Here is an 18,305-nt window from a genome sequence, read left to right as displayed (position 1 = left end):
ATCGCTTTATCAATTGTTATAGAATAATATCCACAGGAAGCCATATATAATGGGCATCATTACTAGAGGTATTAGTCTAAAACGCTGAGTCAGTAAAAACGATATTAACTTCGTTTCACAGTAGTCGGTCTTTCAAATAAAAAGCAGTAAAAAAGCGTATCTACGTAAAAATGGTCTAATCTCAAATACTTCGCAAAATTTGCAAGCAATTCGTTCAGAAAAGTAACGGATTAATTAAGACTTCTAAAACGCTCACGGCATGACTAATGACCGGTCATAGCGGCAAAAACTCATACAAAGGAAAAACTGTAAATTCATACACAAGAAAAAGTCAGGAGTGATACCAAATACAAAAATTCACGGCAACCAGAAATCCCCGGTGAATTCGGGAGATATACGTTTGAATAGTCTAAAACCCATTCGCCCAAAAAAAGATAACCCTGTAACGAAGACTTACAGCGGGAAATAAAATGATAGAGAAATCCTGGGACTAATAAACAGAGTGAAAGCATGAGATACTAAGCACTAAAGCCTTCAATCGAGGAAAATTTGGACGTACTAACACGAATGAGGCGGTATAATGACCAACAAATCACTCTTATCAAAGATACTAGTTAATATGAGCAGCATTTTAGCATAATATGAAATATTGCTTTTGGAAGCCTCAAAGAAGCGCAAATAGCTCAGAAACCTCTCACATTAGGCGGTGCAGTAACCAGCAAATGAAAACACACGATATTATTTGGGCTTTAAATGAGGAAAAACTAAGGTGCAGAATGCTCCTAAATCTATTTTTGAGAGAGAATTTAAAAAAACAAACAAGCAGTGCTTTATTGTTTTGGTCATGCAGTTCGCCATTTTCGTTTTAGCAGTAATAATATCTACTAAAAAACTAAGCGCCTTAGACAACCACAAAAATTTGCAGTCAAATGATTAGGTACTGGAAATTTTTACAGTTATAAGCCTTAAATGAACCTGTGAGACCTAAGACCTTTAGCAAAATTTTTACATTTTCGAATACCACATTTACGGCCTTATAGGCTAAGCTGCTTTGATCGTTCACTACAACAGTTGATTTTTTTGCAGAGAAACATTTCACCTTAATATTGGGTAAGGGCCAACATATTCTTTCGCACACCAGTAAAAAACTTAGTCAACCAGCTAACCCTGCACTTGTTCCGAGCAAACTTTTATGGCCTAAACGCTGTCTTTTTGAAATCCGGATGCTACCTCATAATTTGTGTACAAAATTGGTAAACTAATTGTCTTCATCTTTTAGCACGCATTTATACCCGTCGCGTTTCCCTTTATTCTGTATCAAACGAAATCCTGCCTCCGTAACATTTCGCAATATTCTGGGAGTCGTTTTATGATATTCTCGTAACCTAGCGGGGCTGCACTGATTTAAACGCTAGGTTAGCGGGCTGCCCCACTACGAATAGCACATGAGAATGGAAGACCAGGAGCTAGCCAGCGATGAAAATCTCGATAGGGCGTCTCCGGAACTCTGGCCCGATCAAAGTACAAGATCCCCTCAATTAATATCCCTGCAGGTGTTTCGGAATTTATATCAACAAGACAGCCAGATCTAAATATTCAGACGCCATCTAAATACAGGACGGACTTGGACAAAGAAGATCTGGAGTTGATACATGGTAAGTAAAACATCCACAATCACGCTTGAGATTTTGGGAGTTTGTCAACACAGCAGCTCATGGACAAAATTAAACATTTGCAAAATCTGGCTTACCAAGTTGGACTAGAAGAGTGTACGTATACTGTCGCGTAACTTATTCTATTTAGCCAAAGAAATGGCCCGTGGAAAATTCTTGAATATATTGGGGAAACGCTGAACCGCATTGGAACAATATTTTACGCTCTGTACACTATACAGCTGTTAAATACACACTTCGATTGTACCGACTCACCTCCACTTTGGCCTTCATCATTCCGTTTAGTACCTGATTGATTTGCTATCCTAAATATGTTCGTGTATATCCACATAGCTGACGTGATATGTATTAACTGATCATTTCACAAACGAATTGCTTTAGACCAATGGATGATAATCTTGCTAGGGATGCCGAGAATTTCCTTTCTACCTTCCAATCCTTTCGAGATAAAATCGTTGCAAATATATCCAATCTAACTGATAATGACGACTTTGTGAAAGGCATAAAGTGTGTAAACGCCGATCTAACCGAGAAGCGCATTGACAACATGATAGCTCTTCACCACGGCCAAGTAAGGTTCATCTACCTGTAGACGCGCTGCTTTAGGCTATGCAATTGATGGTTATTCGAGGGAATGAAAAAGTTCCTGTGGCAGTTCCGAATGGTAGTAAGGTCAACGATGTCTTTTCCGCTGTAGCAGATGCAATTAATGAGAGACTTGACAGAGAGGGAGAAGAATACAGAACGCACACTACACGCCTTGATAAGCACGACAAGGCGGCGATTGTGAGAGCCTTCTCTGTCACTTCGCCACCCAAGCGCTTGAACTGGCGAAGATTTTGGAGGACGCATTGCCTTATCTCGAACGAGGTAATATTGAAAGATAGAGATGTTCCGGTAAATAATGTTCCAGGGTTGGTGAATGGTGCTGTACTTCGCTTCGCCCGACGAAACAGGAAGAAGGGATGACTGTACATGGAAATCTTTATTTTCTTACACGGGTCGCTTCTGCTTCCAAAATGCGCGAACGTCGTCGTGGCCAGCTTTAGAGACGACCATGACCCGACGTTCTGGACATTCCCACAATAGATATCCATTACTCTAGAACATAAACATTGACGATTTTGTGCGTTAAGGGTCTGTGATACTTAATGCATAATTGTCTACATTTTCGCAAATTTTTGTAATTGAATTGCGTATTTGTTGACTTGCCTTTGCGAAATCACGAACCATCTCAAAGTCGGTATTTTTAGCAAACTGTTCATAAAGGCAACCCTCCTGGAAGAAAAGCCGGTCTCGTTCAAGCTCCCAGAGACGGATCTGATCCACAAGTGTCGGTGGTAGAATTGTTGGCTGTGTGACAAAAGCGTGAATGTGGGTCGATAAATAATTATCTAGATATAGCATCGCACAGGCGTTTTTAAGAATGCAGTCATGCTTACGTGTCTAAGCATATCTGGATGGGCATTGGAAATAAGGAATGATATGATCTACAATAGGAGATAGAATCGGCTTTAAGTCGTTCTTGAAAGAGGACGGCCATAATCCCATTCTGCAGTGAAGACGTTTGCTACGTGCATTTATGAGCAGTGTTTGTGGTTTTTAATTACGATTATTTCAGATGACTTCAAGCAAAGAAACAGGGATTATGGGAGAACTGAAAGCTAATCAAACGAACTTGATTGGCACTGATTCCTCTCAGCAGAGCCTCTCGAACGGAGTCTCGGGTGATGTCAGCTACCACCAAGTTAGGGTAGCGCACGCGAATTTTACTAAAAAGGCTCAATAAAGCTGTTTTGAGAAGTGAATCTAAAAGGTAGAATGAAAATCGGTTGTACCTGCGTAATTTTTGACAGGCGTGACAGTAATAACGCGAGAACAGGGAAATCGGCGTTTCCTATTCCTACATCATATTTTAATGTACTTCTAGTCTTGACGGCGACGAATGGAAGAGCATTTATCGCATAATTTCCAACTAGTCATTAACAACAGTATGGGTTAAACTAATACTACACCATAGGTGGGTGAACTCAACAACCACATGAGGATGTGCATTCTGGCGAAAAAGGCTCGATGAAAATGGTGCTCACCGGTATAGGCGTAAAGTCGAAAGTTTGTCTCAACAAGAATATAGCCGATATCCGATGTGTCTCCGGTACCAGTGCCACTGCCCCTAGAGCCACGCTGACTGACTCCAGTGGGAAGACGATTGGCCGAGAAGAGAGCATCAGGTTCTGCATCAACAGAGCCACGCAAAGAATTTAGGGCTGCCGGGGAGCCAAAAGCGAGACTCAGTGCTAAACGAGTCACGTAGAACCGAGGGGCAGTGCGTTTGCGTTGGTAAGCTAAACCCAGCTCTCGCATGTGCTGCAACAGATCTTGTTGTGTCTGTGACAGCATACTGATAGGATAACTCTATCACAAAAACTATTAATTTTGGGTACGAGAAAACATACCTTGCCAAATGAGAGGAAGCTCAACTGGAAAACAAAGTGAAGTGCCTCGATTATGTGCATCTGATTTCCCTATAGGCTGAATGAAATATTTGTAACCAAATACCTTAAGGTAATCAAAATAATGCAGCATAAATCTAAGAACTTGTGTTGGCCTGTCCATGAGGAGGAACTGAAATCCCCTTTGTGTAATACCCATTGAAAGGTCAGGACCTCCTCTACTGCGCTAGAATATCGAGGATTTGTCGTACCTTTTCATCAATCCAGACAGTAAAAGCACATCTCTGACACAGGTACCCACCTCAGCTGAGTCTGATCCGACCATGAAATGTAAAATAGACTAATCGCGGGTAGAAAGAAACAGCTAACTTACATCCCACCTTTCAGATGCATAGTTATCCAAGAATTCCGCATCCTTTGGATGCTTTTCCGCAGCAGTTGAACCAAAATCACTTAATAATTGAGGTCCTCTAAAAATTAGAAAAAAGGCCATTTACCCGCCAAAAAGTGACACTTTCATTGATTCTTGAAACTTTTTATTAAGCCTCCAGGATCCCCGAGCACTGTCACTGTCAATGCTGTGCCATACACACAAATCGGACAAATCTTTACAAGCCTGACTCAAAAGCCCCTGTGAACCTTTTGGAACCCATCCAGTGATTATTGATTTTGGTATTGCTTGTTCAAGAAAGAGCAACCGATGAACGATCTGTTTCGCGAGTTCTTCGAGCTCTCTAGTAATTGACAATCCGTGAACCATAGCCAAACCTAAATACAATGAGGCAAGTTGGTGGATGACTGTATAATTCATCTAAGTCATTTGCATCCAAGGTTTTTAGATAATCGAAAATACAAGCAGCGGATTCGGCCACCTTCTTAGCACACATTACCACTGTAATAATAATTGGCTTATTTGTACTTGGCTCTACAATTTCACGATATCAATATTTTTTATTTAGGATATTAAGGTCTTAAAACAATATGTTAGTTTACTTTGATGCATTTTTACTAAAATTCGTTCTCGTGAGTGATATTTTGTGTCTATTACAAGTGTTAAACTAGTCATTTCCTTAAAAGTACTTAGCTGCCTGTTGTGTAGGCCACGCGCATCAGGGCTGGTTCAGCCAGGGTGGGAAATAATTTGGAATTGTAATAGATTGTGCCGTGCAGTTCTCGACTTCCTTAGTTTCTCCCTATAACCCCCATTGTTATTTCAGCCTTTTAAATCACAGTCATTTGATTGTAAGTTAACGGTCTCTTGTTGTGCATGCACTAGTGATTATTCTCTTGCATTTCATATTAGGCACCACTAGCATTGCTTCGCTTCTTCTGACGCGTATTTGTTTAGGTACGCATGATAGTAGTGTTTCCGATGTAATATTTATGGTCTGCGACCCCGAGAACTTTCATATGGCACTGATGTTTACTTTTGCCTATTAAAATATGAATCCTCTGAAGACGCTCCCTATTTGGAGTTGCAAATTTGTTCTTGTTACAGAATCACAACATTTCCTTTTGGTCGCCATTTTGAGACCAGTCATACTGTTCCCTTCAGCCCATAGCTATGTCGGAGTTGCTAAATCTCGTCGAGTTCTTGCAGTAACTTAATTACTCTCAATGAGCCAATTTTATAGTGCGGGTTTGACTAGTCCTGATGGTTCTCTTCAGAAGGATGCGTTCAAAAAACTTAATAATGGCATTCGCTCACGACCACCAAAATGCTTTACTGATTCAGAAGGTAATGTGTCGAATTTCCCAATGTCGCTTCATCGATTTTGGTGTAGTGTTTTACGTGGTAGAGTTTTATGTCTCGCGTTTGATTTTATCCGACCCTGATTTAATCGGCATTATCCTTGACGGCATTCTTTGGTTAGCTGAGCAACAGCTGCTTGGTGCTGATTGTGCCGTAAAAATTTGCGGCGATGGATTATTTTCAAGCCTTCACATACCAAGCCTTCGAAAGAATGAGCGACGAGTTGCTTATCGGCTTCTCCTTGCTTTAATCTCGTGCGATCGCACACGGAGTGGCCTTATTTTGATGAAGTTGGAATTTGTTCGAGGTTTTATAGGCTCTCTGGAGGGAGAAAAAGACCCTGAGTGTCTTATGTTGGTGTTCTCCATGCATCCACTTGTCTTACAGCACTTCGAGCTAGCACATTTGGCCGAGGAACACTTTGACTGTATGGCAGCCTACTTCCCAGTGGATTACACACCGGTAAGAGAATTCGGTTGATTTGTTTCCTTTCGGTGTATGAACTGTTTGATATAGCGTCATTTTATGTGCAATGGTCTAAAAGGTCAGTCAGTGCTTTTTAGCGCTTTGTTCATAATTTAAATTTGATGCAAGTTTGTGTACCAACGTCAACATGAAGGTAGGGGTTTTTAACGCTGATCTTGCATCACGAAGACTAAATGAATGTCGTTTGTGTCCAGGATCTCGCTCCACGTTGTTCGCTCTCTGGCATCTCTACGTGGTAGCAATTTTTACGTAATCAACTGTTGGATCACCTTTAGGTAGTTGCGCTTCAATGTATTCAGTATAGAACATAGCAATAATTAGGCCGTTTCGCGTTCACGTTAACTATGCAGCCGCCAGGGAGCACCTCGGTGGTAAGTAGAGCGCGGCTGGCGGAACGGTTACGGACTTGCCTGTGGGCGGCACGACACCTCGATGGAGGCCTTTTGCTCCCGCTGCTCATCGAGAAGGCCACTGCGCGACGACCAGAGGCGCGCACCGACGCCCTTGGTCTCCTCGCCGACTGTTTGATCGGTACACTTCACGCAGCTTCTTTCCTCTCCGAATTTCTTCTTATCCTTCCACCGAAACAACGGGATCCCATTCCCACTGCTCACGTCACTGCTTACATTTTCGCCCTCTGCAATTTGGTCAGCCAGCTGGTAAGTGCTTGAATTTCCCTATCCATTAAATTTCTTCCCCGCCTGTTTTTCGAAGTGCACGCAATCATGCGAAACTTCCTTGACCTTTGGTATTATATTCACCTTTAAAGTGACAAGCAGCTTTTCGAATCCCATCGTAAGTTTCCACATACAAACTGCTATCACCCATTATGTCCCTCCTTTTGTATACGAATTGTGCATCCACATTAAATTTTCAGTTCTATATTTCTCATTTTTAGGCAACCGAATTGGATACTTCATGTGACACAGAAGACATCAGTCAGACGCTTTCCATCGTTGCTGGACTGGCATTGACGTATAGAGGCGGGGTTCGTAACGGTCTTTTGATTTGTCAGCATGTTCTACCCTGCATTTCCGAAATTTGTGCTTGAATGTACAAAAATGAAGACTTTGATAACAAAGCGAGGCCACATTCATCCATTCAGCCAGAAGAGATGGACTTTGTCGAGATACTACTGAAGTGCCTCTGGCCAGAAGAGCGAGCAGAGGAGGCGTCACCAGAGGTCGATGGGTGGTTTGCCATGGCTCCAGGTAGTGCACATGGGATTTCGAAGGTGGCGCCGCAAAATTTGTTTGCTGACTGTCTGCTCACGGGGGTTCTTGCAAGCCCCAGCGGTCCACTACTCGCTCGCCTCTTCCACCGACTCGCCGCACCGCTCCTTTGGCCTAAAGTTGACCCGTTGCCCACCGATGACTGCTTCTATCAAATTAAATTTGAAGAGGTGTGCCCCCACCTCTCGCGTGCTCTGTCTGTGTGTGTTAGTAAAAATAGCCAGTCGTTTTTTATAGATCATCATGTGGACACCTCACATCTTATTTCTAAACCGTCTTCTGTCGCACTTTTCTCGGTGCAAGAATCTATCGTTTGAAGGTATGTTACTTTTTCCATTTTGACACAACCACTACGGCAGGTTTTTCTCACCTTAATCATAAACATTTGCGGATTTACATATGGATATTTATCAAAAGTGTTATCTTTACTTTGTGAAAGCCCATACTTTTAATCCAGTATTCAGGGAGATGTCTTGAATATCCGTCCAAAAGTTACTTATTTACTAGTTTTACAGGAAATAACTTGCTCTTGCGGGTACGTTAGTTGAAAGGTCGGCAACATTTCGGTTTTCTGCATCTTAGGATGATAAATCCAAGCTGATTAAATTATCAGGATTGCTCACGTGATTTGTACTTTGAGTTAAAGAAGAGTTTATTATTTTTATTCATATAATCACGTAACCCTGTTACTGTTCTCAGATTTTAGTGCACATATGTTCTCTGCTCCTACGCAAATGCAGGGACTTTAAATGACCATCATTTGTAAACTTCTGGAATGTCATCCGTCTTTAGTCTTGACACGTTCGTTTCTATTACACATTTACATGCAGACCTTCAGACGAAGGAGGAAGATGTCCGCGCCATTGTATTCAACTTCTCGCATACCCTAAAACGGTCCTGCTGTGATCTTCGAATGTGTGACGGTGACAATCAACGTAGTCTAACTGAAATCGCCGCTTTCGGTCTACTTTGTAGATTGCTTTCACTCCTCAGGAACGACGACGAGGTGAGGAAGACGTTCTTGGAATTTTGTCCGCATGTTCTTGAACATATGGTATCCACTGAGGGGACGGAGACGCCACTATACGCTCTGAGGTAATATAATTGCTACGGTTTTTCGTAGAACTCTACATTATCATCTTTGTTCCCAATGGAATGGTCGATTAATGTATAAATAAATGTGTCTCATAAGCACTGAATTGAAAGGGCCTCTCGAGATTGCGCGTGATTGCTTGTCCGATTAAATTGTTTCGATAAATGGTCACGTCACCATTTTTGTAAAGTGGTGATATGCCCATTCAAAATACTAGGATTGTGCGCTTAATTCGGATTCATGTTTCAACCTCGTGAGATTCATAAATGACTATTTTAAAGTCCCACACATTTGTTTTCGTTTAGCAGTTAAAAGTTTTTTTGGAATCGCTGAGACACGGATCCTAAGGGAGAAGCATATTCTCATCACAAAATTCCTCTGTTCTAGAATGGAGCAACAGTGTTTGCTAGCCAAACTCGTGTCTCAGTTTTCATTGGGAGAAGACGGTCTTCTGCTTCTTCTCTTTAAGCTGCTTCAAGGTGAGGTTGCCTACGTGTTCCCTGAATTAATTCGTTGATTTTCTGTTTAATTTCCTTTCATTCCAAATATCCTGTTTTTCTGTTCTTCCAGCTATTGTGGCTCTGATGCTAGACATGCAAATTAACATCTGGTTTCCGCTTTTACAGGTGATTCATCTGTTGAACTTGAGGGTGTCGCCATAGAAGTACTTCAACGAGCCTCCTGCAATAGTGATGTTATTCTTAACAATCTTTTCACTCTTCTTTTTCAACGTTGTTCAGATCCAGTCAGCCTCACTCCCGGTTCGTAACCATGTTTATCCCGTCGGGAGCATTTTTACTTAAAATGTGTAAGTAGACTTGGTGTTTTACATATTTTAGTCCTCCAAATGGTCTCTGCAGTCCTCTTTGTAACAAAATCGCTTCAAAATAGTGACGAGAACAATTTGCTTCCATTTTTGGCACACATTCTGCAACACCGAATAAATGACATTTTTAACGTGGCAGAGCGTTTGATAGGGGAGTTGCCCAGAGAGGAGGCCAAATCCTGCTTACTAGATCTGCTTTCGTCGATACGTTTGGTTTCTTCAAGTCTTTCGGAAGTGTACGCTTTGTTTTTTATTGATTTTTGGCCAATAATCTGATATAAAATGTTTTAATTCATGAAACAGTTCAGCTTAACTAGTTAACCGTAAAGGTTTTCGTTATTTGCATTTGACCCTTACCTAGAAATGGGTAACAAAAAATATTCTTCAAATTGAATGCTACGCTCCAAACATGTCTAGTTTATGTCGACTAGCATCGGCATTGAATACTTGACCATATTTATATTTGGTGAGCTTGAGGCTAATGGTGCGAGAAATTTGTGTTTTCTTCCACAACCTCCTCTCGTTCGGGGATTCGCATTCAAGTCGTGTCTACTCACGGTGGTTAGTATCTGGACTTTTCTAAACAAGGGCATCACCATGCGTTCTCTAACTAAATGGTGATTTTACTGATTAAGTCACCGCCCAAAGGTGACTGAAGTGCTAAAGGTTCAACTGTCATAGCCTACGTTGTGTACAAACCGAGAGCGACATTTCATGAAATACCTGAATTTTGTATTTTACCTTGAACAATAATCACAGATGTATTGGGCCTATGGACCTAAGAAGAATTAAAACAAGCATAGATTTAATGCTATGGGATAATGTGACCATGAGACATCTTTATGTGTTATTGGCGCATATGCCGCGACCCCTTCTTGGTGTGCCGTTTAGTAGTGGCTTATGATATCACTGAAAAAGGCAATGGTGGCGCTTTGCGAAGCTATTGTGACAAAAATTGCACTCGTGAATCTAGAGGTTTCTGTATGTTTTTCAGTCTACCGACTCCCGATTTTTCATCGCAGATTTTAACCAACACCTCAAAAATTTCATTGGTAACCTTTTTATTGAAAAGCAATGTAAGCCATTATCTCAAAATTGTAAGAGCTTCTATATTTCTTGTCAATCACAATGTGCCATCAACGATAATCCTCACCCCTCTGTAGGCATCAGGTGGAAATCTTCACCTCCCTCGTGGAATTTGGAAAGACGCGTCAGGTTTGTCTTTTATGCCATTTGAAAACACAGTATTTCGTTCACCAATAAAACAATCTCTGCTGTAGCCTTCCAATTCGTACGCTGCCGTTCTCTTTGATTGCGAGATCATTTCAGCTCTTCGCCCGAAGGTGAGTTTCTTATCACTTTGCATCCTGATATTCAAACTTCCTCCGTTAGTTCTTCTTTCTTTTCTAGCTGCCAGACATACTGCTGAAGGAAATTGTCGATTTGTTATTCAATTTTTTCACTGTTTTCATTTCTAACCATCATTCTACCAATTCCTCTCTGCGAAGTATTGTCTTTAACGAATTGTGCGTCTGTTCTGCCACATTGATAAACAAATTTCCTGGCAGTGGTAAGATTGCTTGTTTGCTCCCTTGAAACATCTGCCACGATGCATAAGTTGAATAGTTGTTAGGGTGTTGTACTACTTCCAATCGTCTCTATAGTATCCGCTTTTCCATTACCAATTAAAGATACGACCTAGTAAGAACAGAGAAGATTGATCAAAGGTGTAGGATGCCTTTTTGTTTAATAGAGGGTGATTAGCTTTTTGTTTGTGGGCTTTTTCGTATTTACATTAACGGCCTTTGTTCATCCGGTGTGTGCTTTATGCATTCACCTTAAAATTCCAAACAGCCGTGCTTTAATGTAAGTAACTTAACTTTTTTTCTGATAAAGCTACACCTGTTTGAATAGTTTTAAATGTTGGAATTTTAATCACATGTTTACAGGATCATACGTCAAGGAGTCCCACTTTATCAATATTTTTTATTCAGGTGTGGCGGAGATTCTTGCGAAAGTCCTTAACTTGCTGTTGGCGCATATGGACGAGGGAGGGCGCGGTGCCTCCTTTGTCCCGACCTCGCGTTTCGTGGTACTCACTTTGCGAGGTCTCCTCGTCTCGCAGCTCAGTGCCACTGCTACAGCCCGAAAACGCCTATTGGAGCATCTCCTTGACATCCTCTTATCCACTAACGTACCCTGTCCGACGCAGGGCCTTCAACGCGCCTGCCTCCTCTGTTCCCTCCACCTCCTCTTACCCCTCCGCGAGGCTGCGGACGTTGATATCGGGCTAGAGACCGAGGTTGAGCTGGAGCCGCTGTGTCTGGACGAGGAGATCACTCACTGTCTGGTGAATCCGTTAGCCGTACAGAAGTGCTTCTGTCTTGTCGGTCTGCGCCTACGTACCGCTTGGCAGCTACTGAGGGAAGTCGCTGGTCCATCCTCTGAGCAGGCCTCCTTAGAAGGTGCACTACCGTTTCCGCCTATATTGTTAGCATCCACCGTTCTGTACAGATCCATGTCTTATCTCCTATTTGCTAAAATTTGTGATATTGTCCCTTCCCCAAAATTTGCACTCTTCTAGTTGCGTTCTACGGGTCACATTTCGACTAGTCAGGCTATTCCACTCGATGAGTCATTTAATTACTTCACTTTTTTATGCTTTGGACAGCCGGTGGGAGTACAATGTGTTTTCCGTGGTCTTGCTTCATCCTGAAGGCGAAAATCTCTCCATTAATGAATCGTCTATGTTGTTTAACTTCTAATGCAGCGTTTTGATGACGACCCGTCTTGAGTCAACTCTTTCTGGTCTTCTAAGCTCAGTTGTTCTCCTTCTGGAAAATCAATCTTTTTGAACTGTTGAAAGAATATCCCTAGCGTGTTTGACAGGATACAAGGGATAGTTTAAACTGGTCATGAATATCCTCTTTTATCAAATTGCCACAGCGCGGTTCTCGCGTTGTCTTACCTCTATCTCCTGTGAGCGCTGTTTACCATACAATTATTTTGCTTTTATGCAACCTTATTATCAAAGCCTTTCGCAGCAGCTATTTTCGACATCAGCAAGAAGGCGCATAAAGTCAAGCACATGTATGCGACTTCCACTTCGCACCCACTGCTATTTGTCAATAAAAATAAAGAGACAGTAGAGAGCGCACTCTTCAAAGCCTATTTTCAATTAAAAGTTATTTGTGTATGGATTCTGGAGAAGGTTTAATGGAATAATTGCTTAATTTGAGACGTTTTTTGCATTGCACTAATGCTGACTGCGTTTTCGTGGCAAGCAGCCCCCCCCCCCCAGCTATTTCTGGAGATGTTGAACCAACTTGTTGCTACAACAGCTGTTGGGTGTTTATATTTGCGTTTAATAAATTCACACCCCACTAACAGATCGAGATTTTTTTTGTCACTACTGCATTCAAAAGTCCCTTTAGTCGCCTCGGGCCCAAAAATGTTTGAACCGATTGTGGTGTCCCTTGGGATGTGTAAACATCATTGAACATTTTAGATCTTTTGAAATCTAGATGCCCCTCGCCTCCTCGATTTAGCAATCGAGATTGTATTTGCGCGATTTGAATTGGGTTTCGTCTTTCACCCCTTGCCAACTGACATGCATTCATCTTTGAAGGCAATTTGTTAGTTTTGCTCTCTTATAGACGAGACTTGGCTTATCAACCTCATTAAGTTATTTTTCGCCTGTGTGAAGCCATTTTTTGCCTCTTGGAGGTGCTCATTTCTTTCATACCGTGTATCCCAGTCTCGTGAACTCGAAATCACAGTAGTAACAAGTCTCAGCACTTTTCAGTCCCCCAGAATTAGTTTTTCACTACTTTTTTAAATCAGTTTCACCAACGTTGTTTCCAGTTCGAAAGTGCACCCACAGCGGCCTCAGCGACGGCTTCCTCTCCGTTCAACCCACATCGCTCCATCTATCCTGAGTTGCACTGTCTTATGACGTATCTGAGAGAATTTTTTCTTTAGCAATTGAACTTTAGATGAATACGATACCAGATGTTTGCATGCCTAAACGGCTGCAAGCCCTTACCTTTTTGGAAATGCTCGAGTGTCAGCCCATGCACTTTATTTTTATTCCTTAATAGAGCCATCCGGCAATGTTGAAGTTTTGATAGAATAGTATGACACGTCACTGAGGTTTCTTTTTTAATTTGAGAAGTTTACTGGTATGATAACTTTCGTAGGGCGCCCCTGAGTGACAGTTTCGTATGTTAATGCCTAGTTTAACTGGTGCCTTGTAGGGCATCTCATCCATGTCGGACCGAGATCAAGCTTAACTTTTGACGCCTTGCATTTGTAGTTCCCAATTCTTGTAAAACTATTTGTGGATTGTATTGCTGTACTATTTCCGATCACTACCTTATTTTACTCGTTTTATTGCAATGGGATGTCGCAAGTCAAGAAGTTTTAGGTCTGTGAACATAGACAGTAAAATTACTTTCTTGAGGTTAGGGAACTCGCGTCAGTGGCTTCATCTGTAGGTTTGTGATGAGTGTAACGTGGTTTCTCCCCTAAAACCCTCACCTGCGTTTCCGTCACACCATCTTTGTGTGATTTCGATAACTGTCACTTTTAAAGAGTTTGGGTATTTGCATTCGTATTTGCCAAAATTCCCAACCACTCCCTTTGCTTGCTGCTATTCTTTTTCCACTTTATCAGACGTTACAACTATTTTACGCGTTTCTATCCTACGGTTTCTTTTGAAAACAACAGCACTGCCTCTGCAGTTCTAGTGCGAAATTGTGGCCGGCATACGTTTGCAGTCCCGAAAAAAAGCGGAAGTTTGTTGCTACAAAAGATCTCTGTTTTTCTAAAATTAGCCGATGGATACTGTTTCTGGGACCTTTTAAATTAATGGATGGGGTGATTTTATTATGCTGTGGCCACTCCGCCATGGATACTTATTTGATTCGAGCAGATTTTACCTTGTTACAATTCTCCAAACTCTCAAAAGCCTTGGATCCAAACCAGCACCTATTTTGCCTAGACTGGGGCGAGAATGTCCACTTCATTTCTTTCAGAGGCCTTCCTTCATGGCTATCTACGATTGGCTTCACTCCTCCCCGACAATATCGTTGATGACTACGCCTCAAATGTAAGTGATGTCAGCAGTTACAATAATTTCGATAACATCTCTTTATTACTGCTGCTTTCCCAATCTGGTATGATAAGGTCTATCTCGCCAACAATAAAAAATTCGTAAATCCAGTCTATCTATAATAATATCATGTCTCTCCTAAAACTATGTACGACTATCAAACTTCACCGAAATCGGCCCAATGCCAGTAGTAGAGATATATTCCAGTTAAAAGCGATTTTATAGGTTTCGTGTTCTTTTGACATACCTTCGTGATGTGGCTGCATCCCTACCACAGCCTCCTCGCACTACTCTGACGTAATTAGGGGGCGGAATTTTGTAGTTTTTTTCCTTTTCGCCGCACTCATTCGTTTCCGAGTTCGGTAGCGTCATCCATGCCATAACATGTTCTTGATCAAACCAAAGACCCTCACCGGCTAACCCAACAGAGGTTACTAAATTGTAAGTTCAGCAATAATTCGATGTAATTTATCGGATTGTGTATATAGTCTCTTATATTATATTATCTTATTATCACCCCAATCTTGCTTCATATGATTGGGTTTATTTAAAGATGTGTTTTATGCGTGTTGGAAAACTAGAAGATGCAAAATGCAAGAGACTTTCGTCAGTAAATTTTGACAAACTGGAAGTATTATCTGCCACCATTACTTCGTCAGATTATTTACTTTGGTGCTGTACTAGGCCACCTTTTTAAAATAATTTTCGTACCTGGTTAAAATTTAATTGTGATTTGAGCATATGGGCTTCCAGCCCAGTTTATTTTAGCCTAAAACTCCTCTTCCATTTTCCTCTTATTTTTACAGCCCATAAAAAGCCCTGGATGCATTTTGAATGGCATCGGATGAGAAAAGCCAGATGGGTAGCAGCAACTTGAGTAGAATGCATTTGGTGGTTTATTTAACTGACCGAGCGTGCATGCATATTTTGGATTTTTCCTAGGCCTTGGAAGCGGCTGTGCTGGGCGTGATAGGTGATGCTCGACATGCGATGGGACAGCAGACGCAGGCACTGGGCCTTTTCGTCATCGCTCGACTGGCAGCTCATCGCCCTGCTCCCTCCATCCTTTCTTCCTCCTCGTTTTCCCTCCCCTCCTCCCCCGACGCCACCGACGATTTCCTCGAAAAGCTCCTCTGCCTACGAGTCACCTGTGCTTCTGCCGATTCCTCGGTGGGTAAACTCCCCTGATCTTTTACGTACACTGAAACCAGGCTGAGACAAGCGCTGATGTTGATAGTTACTGCTACTGTTGTGTTTTTTACAAGTATTGGGACTTGGTGCATATCGTAGCAAGCCTCGCATTTTGCGACTATCTTTACTGTGCACTCCTGCTATCTTCTCGGTTTACATAGCATGCTGAGGTTATTTACGTGGAGTGCTTTTCAAATTTGTAAGTCAATTTGTCATCACTGCCTCTCGTTTGATGTGCATCTTTGCAATAGAGCATCGTCCTTCAGGAGCGGATAAAGGGAACTCCAAAGTGGTTATCAATTATTATCGCCGGTTTGAGTGATGGCCTGTTTTGTAGGCGATGAAATTCGCTATACGGTGGCGTAAACTACTTTCCGATCGCTGCGTTTATGAGCCTCACAATTGCTTTCCCTCTCTAAGATGACGCAACTATCGCTTTTTTATCGACTTTTTTTGGTGAAAAAATTGTGAAATATAAACTCCTAATCTCCATAGAATGCCGCGGGAGGATTTTAAAAGGACGCTTGAAGTTCACTGTTCTAGTTGGTATTAGTCTTCCCAGGACAATATAATGCGTACTTCTGGAAGGATTTCTTGAAAACAACCTTAATATGTGCTCCGAAGATTGAAAGTGGGTGCCGTCAGAAGTACTAATTAAATTTTAACCGTTTTTTTATTAGGCCATCGTAGATCCTTTAACCACTCTGATATACCCTCATAGTTTCTTGCACTACAGCGATGGTTGTCTGGTAGTTATAAGGGTGTATGGTTCATGTGTAGTTGAAACGCCTGACCCGCTTTTTAACTTGATTGTGAGGTTATTCATCCACATCAGAACTAAGCTTCATCCCTTTTAGTCAACACATCTGTGTAACCGTTAACTGCATTCATCTAAACTAATAGAAATTGCAGCGCCTTACTCCACTGAATGTCGCCTTATTTTGAAGTTAATGCCTTGTAGAAATGTTCAAACACGCAAAGGAATTAATTCTTTTACCTCACTATTTAGTTGCGGACTGCTTCGAGTCTGCGCTTCAACTTGGCGCGTTGCCTGCGCTTCTTGGTGGATCTTCCACCTGCGGTGACGGCTCGCCATCGTGGCGCCATTCGGCGTCTGTTGGAGGACCTGCTTGACGACGATTGCCAATCTGTGCGGCTGGAGGCTGCTCGTGCACACAACGATTGGTGTCTCAAAGTCTGACCCGTCAACAACCATCCACCCTCCTCCAACTCCCATAATCACCCTCTTCGGTCTCTCCCGTCTTTTCCATTTTGAATAAGTGAACGATTTTTTGTAGCTATCGGTTGCCCTTTGAGAGTAGGTGGGACTCTTTTAGAGCATATACGTAGCCATATGGAATGAGCACTTGAAAAGCCTTGTGAGGAGGCTTTTCACTGAATAGCGGACCAGGGAAGTTTCTGAGACGCATGTAATGTGTAGGACGAAAGCTCGTGTGATGGTAACCATTTTACGTTGCTGGCAGGTTATGCAATGATGTACTACTGGAATCAACGCATAATTCACCCAACCTACTACACGAAAGTAAGTACAGACTCTGTTGTTGTGCCGTTCGTCTAGTCAGGTTATCGGTATGTTTGGAATCATTGGTAAGGTTCTATGTTTCGATGTGTAGCCGGCCTTCAGACAAATGCAAGCAATCTTGGAGGATGCTGAATTGCTATTTAGTGTTTTCGTATTGTTAAAATCAGTATCATCGAATTCAAGGACATCACGACAGGTACCCCAATTCCCTGTTTCTCTTACTGTAGTCAGTGGAAGAATGAAAAGTGCGGGGTTCAACTTGCAGAGCGCGTTTTGTATTTACAACCTTCGATAAAACAAGGAAAGCAGGGTAATGAAGCATCAACCACCCCCTTAGCGAGTAAGTCGTGGAGCGATTGCTAAGTAGATGCTAAATGTCGTAGTGGTGTGGAGGCGAGTGAATGGTGGCACGTCTGAGGTTTGATGTAATGTGATGCGAAGTGCGGTCGGCAGTACACAAAACAACGGACTGACAAGAGGTTCGTTCACTGAAAGACCATTTGAGGTTGGTTAGCTTGTTGACATCTTGGCTTTGTACACGATGGGAGAGGAGATGAAGGTAACGTGGCGGAGGATGGGCACGCCGCGCACCACTGCTTTCATTTAAACGGCGCATCGTGCAGACGGTTAATCAACCGTAAGAAAGTGGAAGGCCAAAACGTAACGGAGGAATAGAGGGGCCTATTTTCTTCAGTCACCCGAATCCCTGCTTTTCTTGCTCTCTCCAGATGTGCAAAGCTTAGGCACCTAAGGCGAAACGTCAAAATTGTGGTTAGGCATCGGCTTTTTAACTCCGTTCACTAACATGGAGAACTAACTGAGGTGAAAATATCTTTTGAGAGTTAGTGGCCACCAAACAACAAAAAATTTCTTTTATCAAAACTACGTTGTTCAGTTAATTGCCGCAGGAAGTGATGATAAGATCAACTAACTTGGGTTTGC

General features: G+C 42.1%; 3 protein-coding genes across 3 annotated transcripts; 2 read left to right on the top strand and 1 right to left on the bottom strand. All coding sequences in view use genetic code 11, as the record gives it.

The window, feature by feature from the left end:
* Nucleotides 1–1,451: 1,451 nt before the first annotated feature.
* Nucleotides 1,452–1,853, top strand: EGR_06712 (hypothetical protein; the record flags this gene model as incomplete). Its single annotated transcript, XM_024495961.1, has 4 exons — nucleotides 1,452–1,521; nucleotides 1,554–1,655; nucleotides 1,686–1,769; nucleotides 1,804–1,853. 4 exons carry the CDS (start codon nucleotides 1,452–1,454, stop codon nucleotides 1,851–1,853), a joined length of 306 nt encoding a protein of 101 aa, XP_024349621.1.
* An 813-nt stretch (nucleotides 1,854–2,666) lies between these two features.
* EGR_06711 (General transcription factor IIH subunit 4) lies at nucleotides 2,667–5,013 on the bottom strand (the record flags this gene model as incomplete). Its single annotated transcript, XM_024495960.1, has 10 exons — nucleotides 2,667–2,774; nucleotides 2,904–3,026; nucleotides 3,352–3,482; nucleotides 3,764–4,088; nucleotides 4,130–4,198; nucleotides 4,233–4,344; nucleotides 4,378–4,466; nucleotides 4,500–4,596; nucleotides 4,624–4,860; nucleotides 4,895–5,013. The coding sequence occupies 10 exons, from the start codon at nucleotides 5,011–5,013 to the stop codon at nucleotides 2,667–2,669; spliced, it is 1,410 nt and encodes a 469-aa protein (XP_024349620.1).
* A 677-nt stretch (nucleotides 5,014–5,690) lies between these two features.
* Nucleotides 5,691–17,021, top strand: EGR_06710 (MMS19 nucleotide excision repair protein; the record flags this gene model as incomplete). Its single annotated transcript, XM_024495959.1, has 18 exons — nucleotides 5,691–5,725; nucleotides 5,761–5,864; nucleotides 5,911–6,341; nucleotides 6,716–7,024; nucleotides 7,264–7,353; nucleotides 7,471–7,767; nucleotides 7,835–7,916; nucleotides 8,428–8,692; nucleotides 9,078–9,169; nucleotides 9,317–9,451; nucleotides 9,530–9,752; nucleotides 10,680–10,731; nucleotides 10,797–10,859; nucleotides 10,927–11,086; nucleotides 11,511–11,981; nucleotides 14,553–14,626; nucleotides 15,572–15,799; nucleotides 16,830–17,021. 18 exons carry the CDS (start codon nucleotides 5,691–5,693, stop codon nucleotides 17,019–17,021), a joined length of 3,303 nt encoding a protein of 1,100 aa, XP_024349619.1.
* Nucleotides 17,022–18,305: the final 1,284 nt, after the last annotated feature.

This window comes from Echinococcus granulosus (genome assembly GCF_000524195.1).
Source record: "Echinococcus granulosus chromosome Unknown EG_S00062, whole genome shotgun sequence".
Lineage (NCBI taxonomy): Eukaryota > Metazoa > Platyhelminthes > Cestoda > Cyclophyllidea > Taeniidae > Echinococcus > Echinococcus granulosus.
Note: the sequence above shows the minus strand (reverse complement) of the source record. Positions and strands in the feature narration are given on the sequence as shown.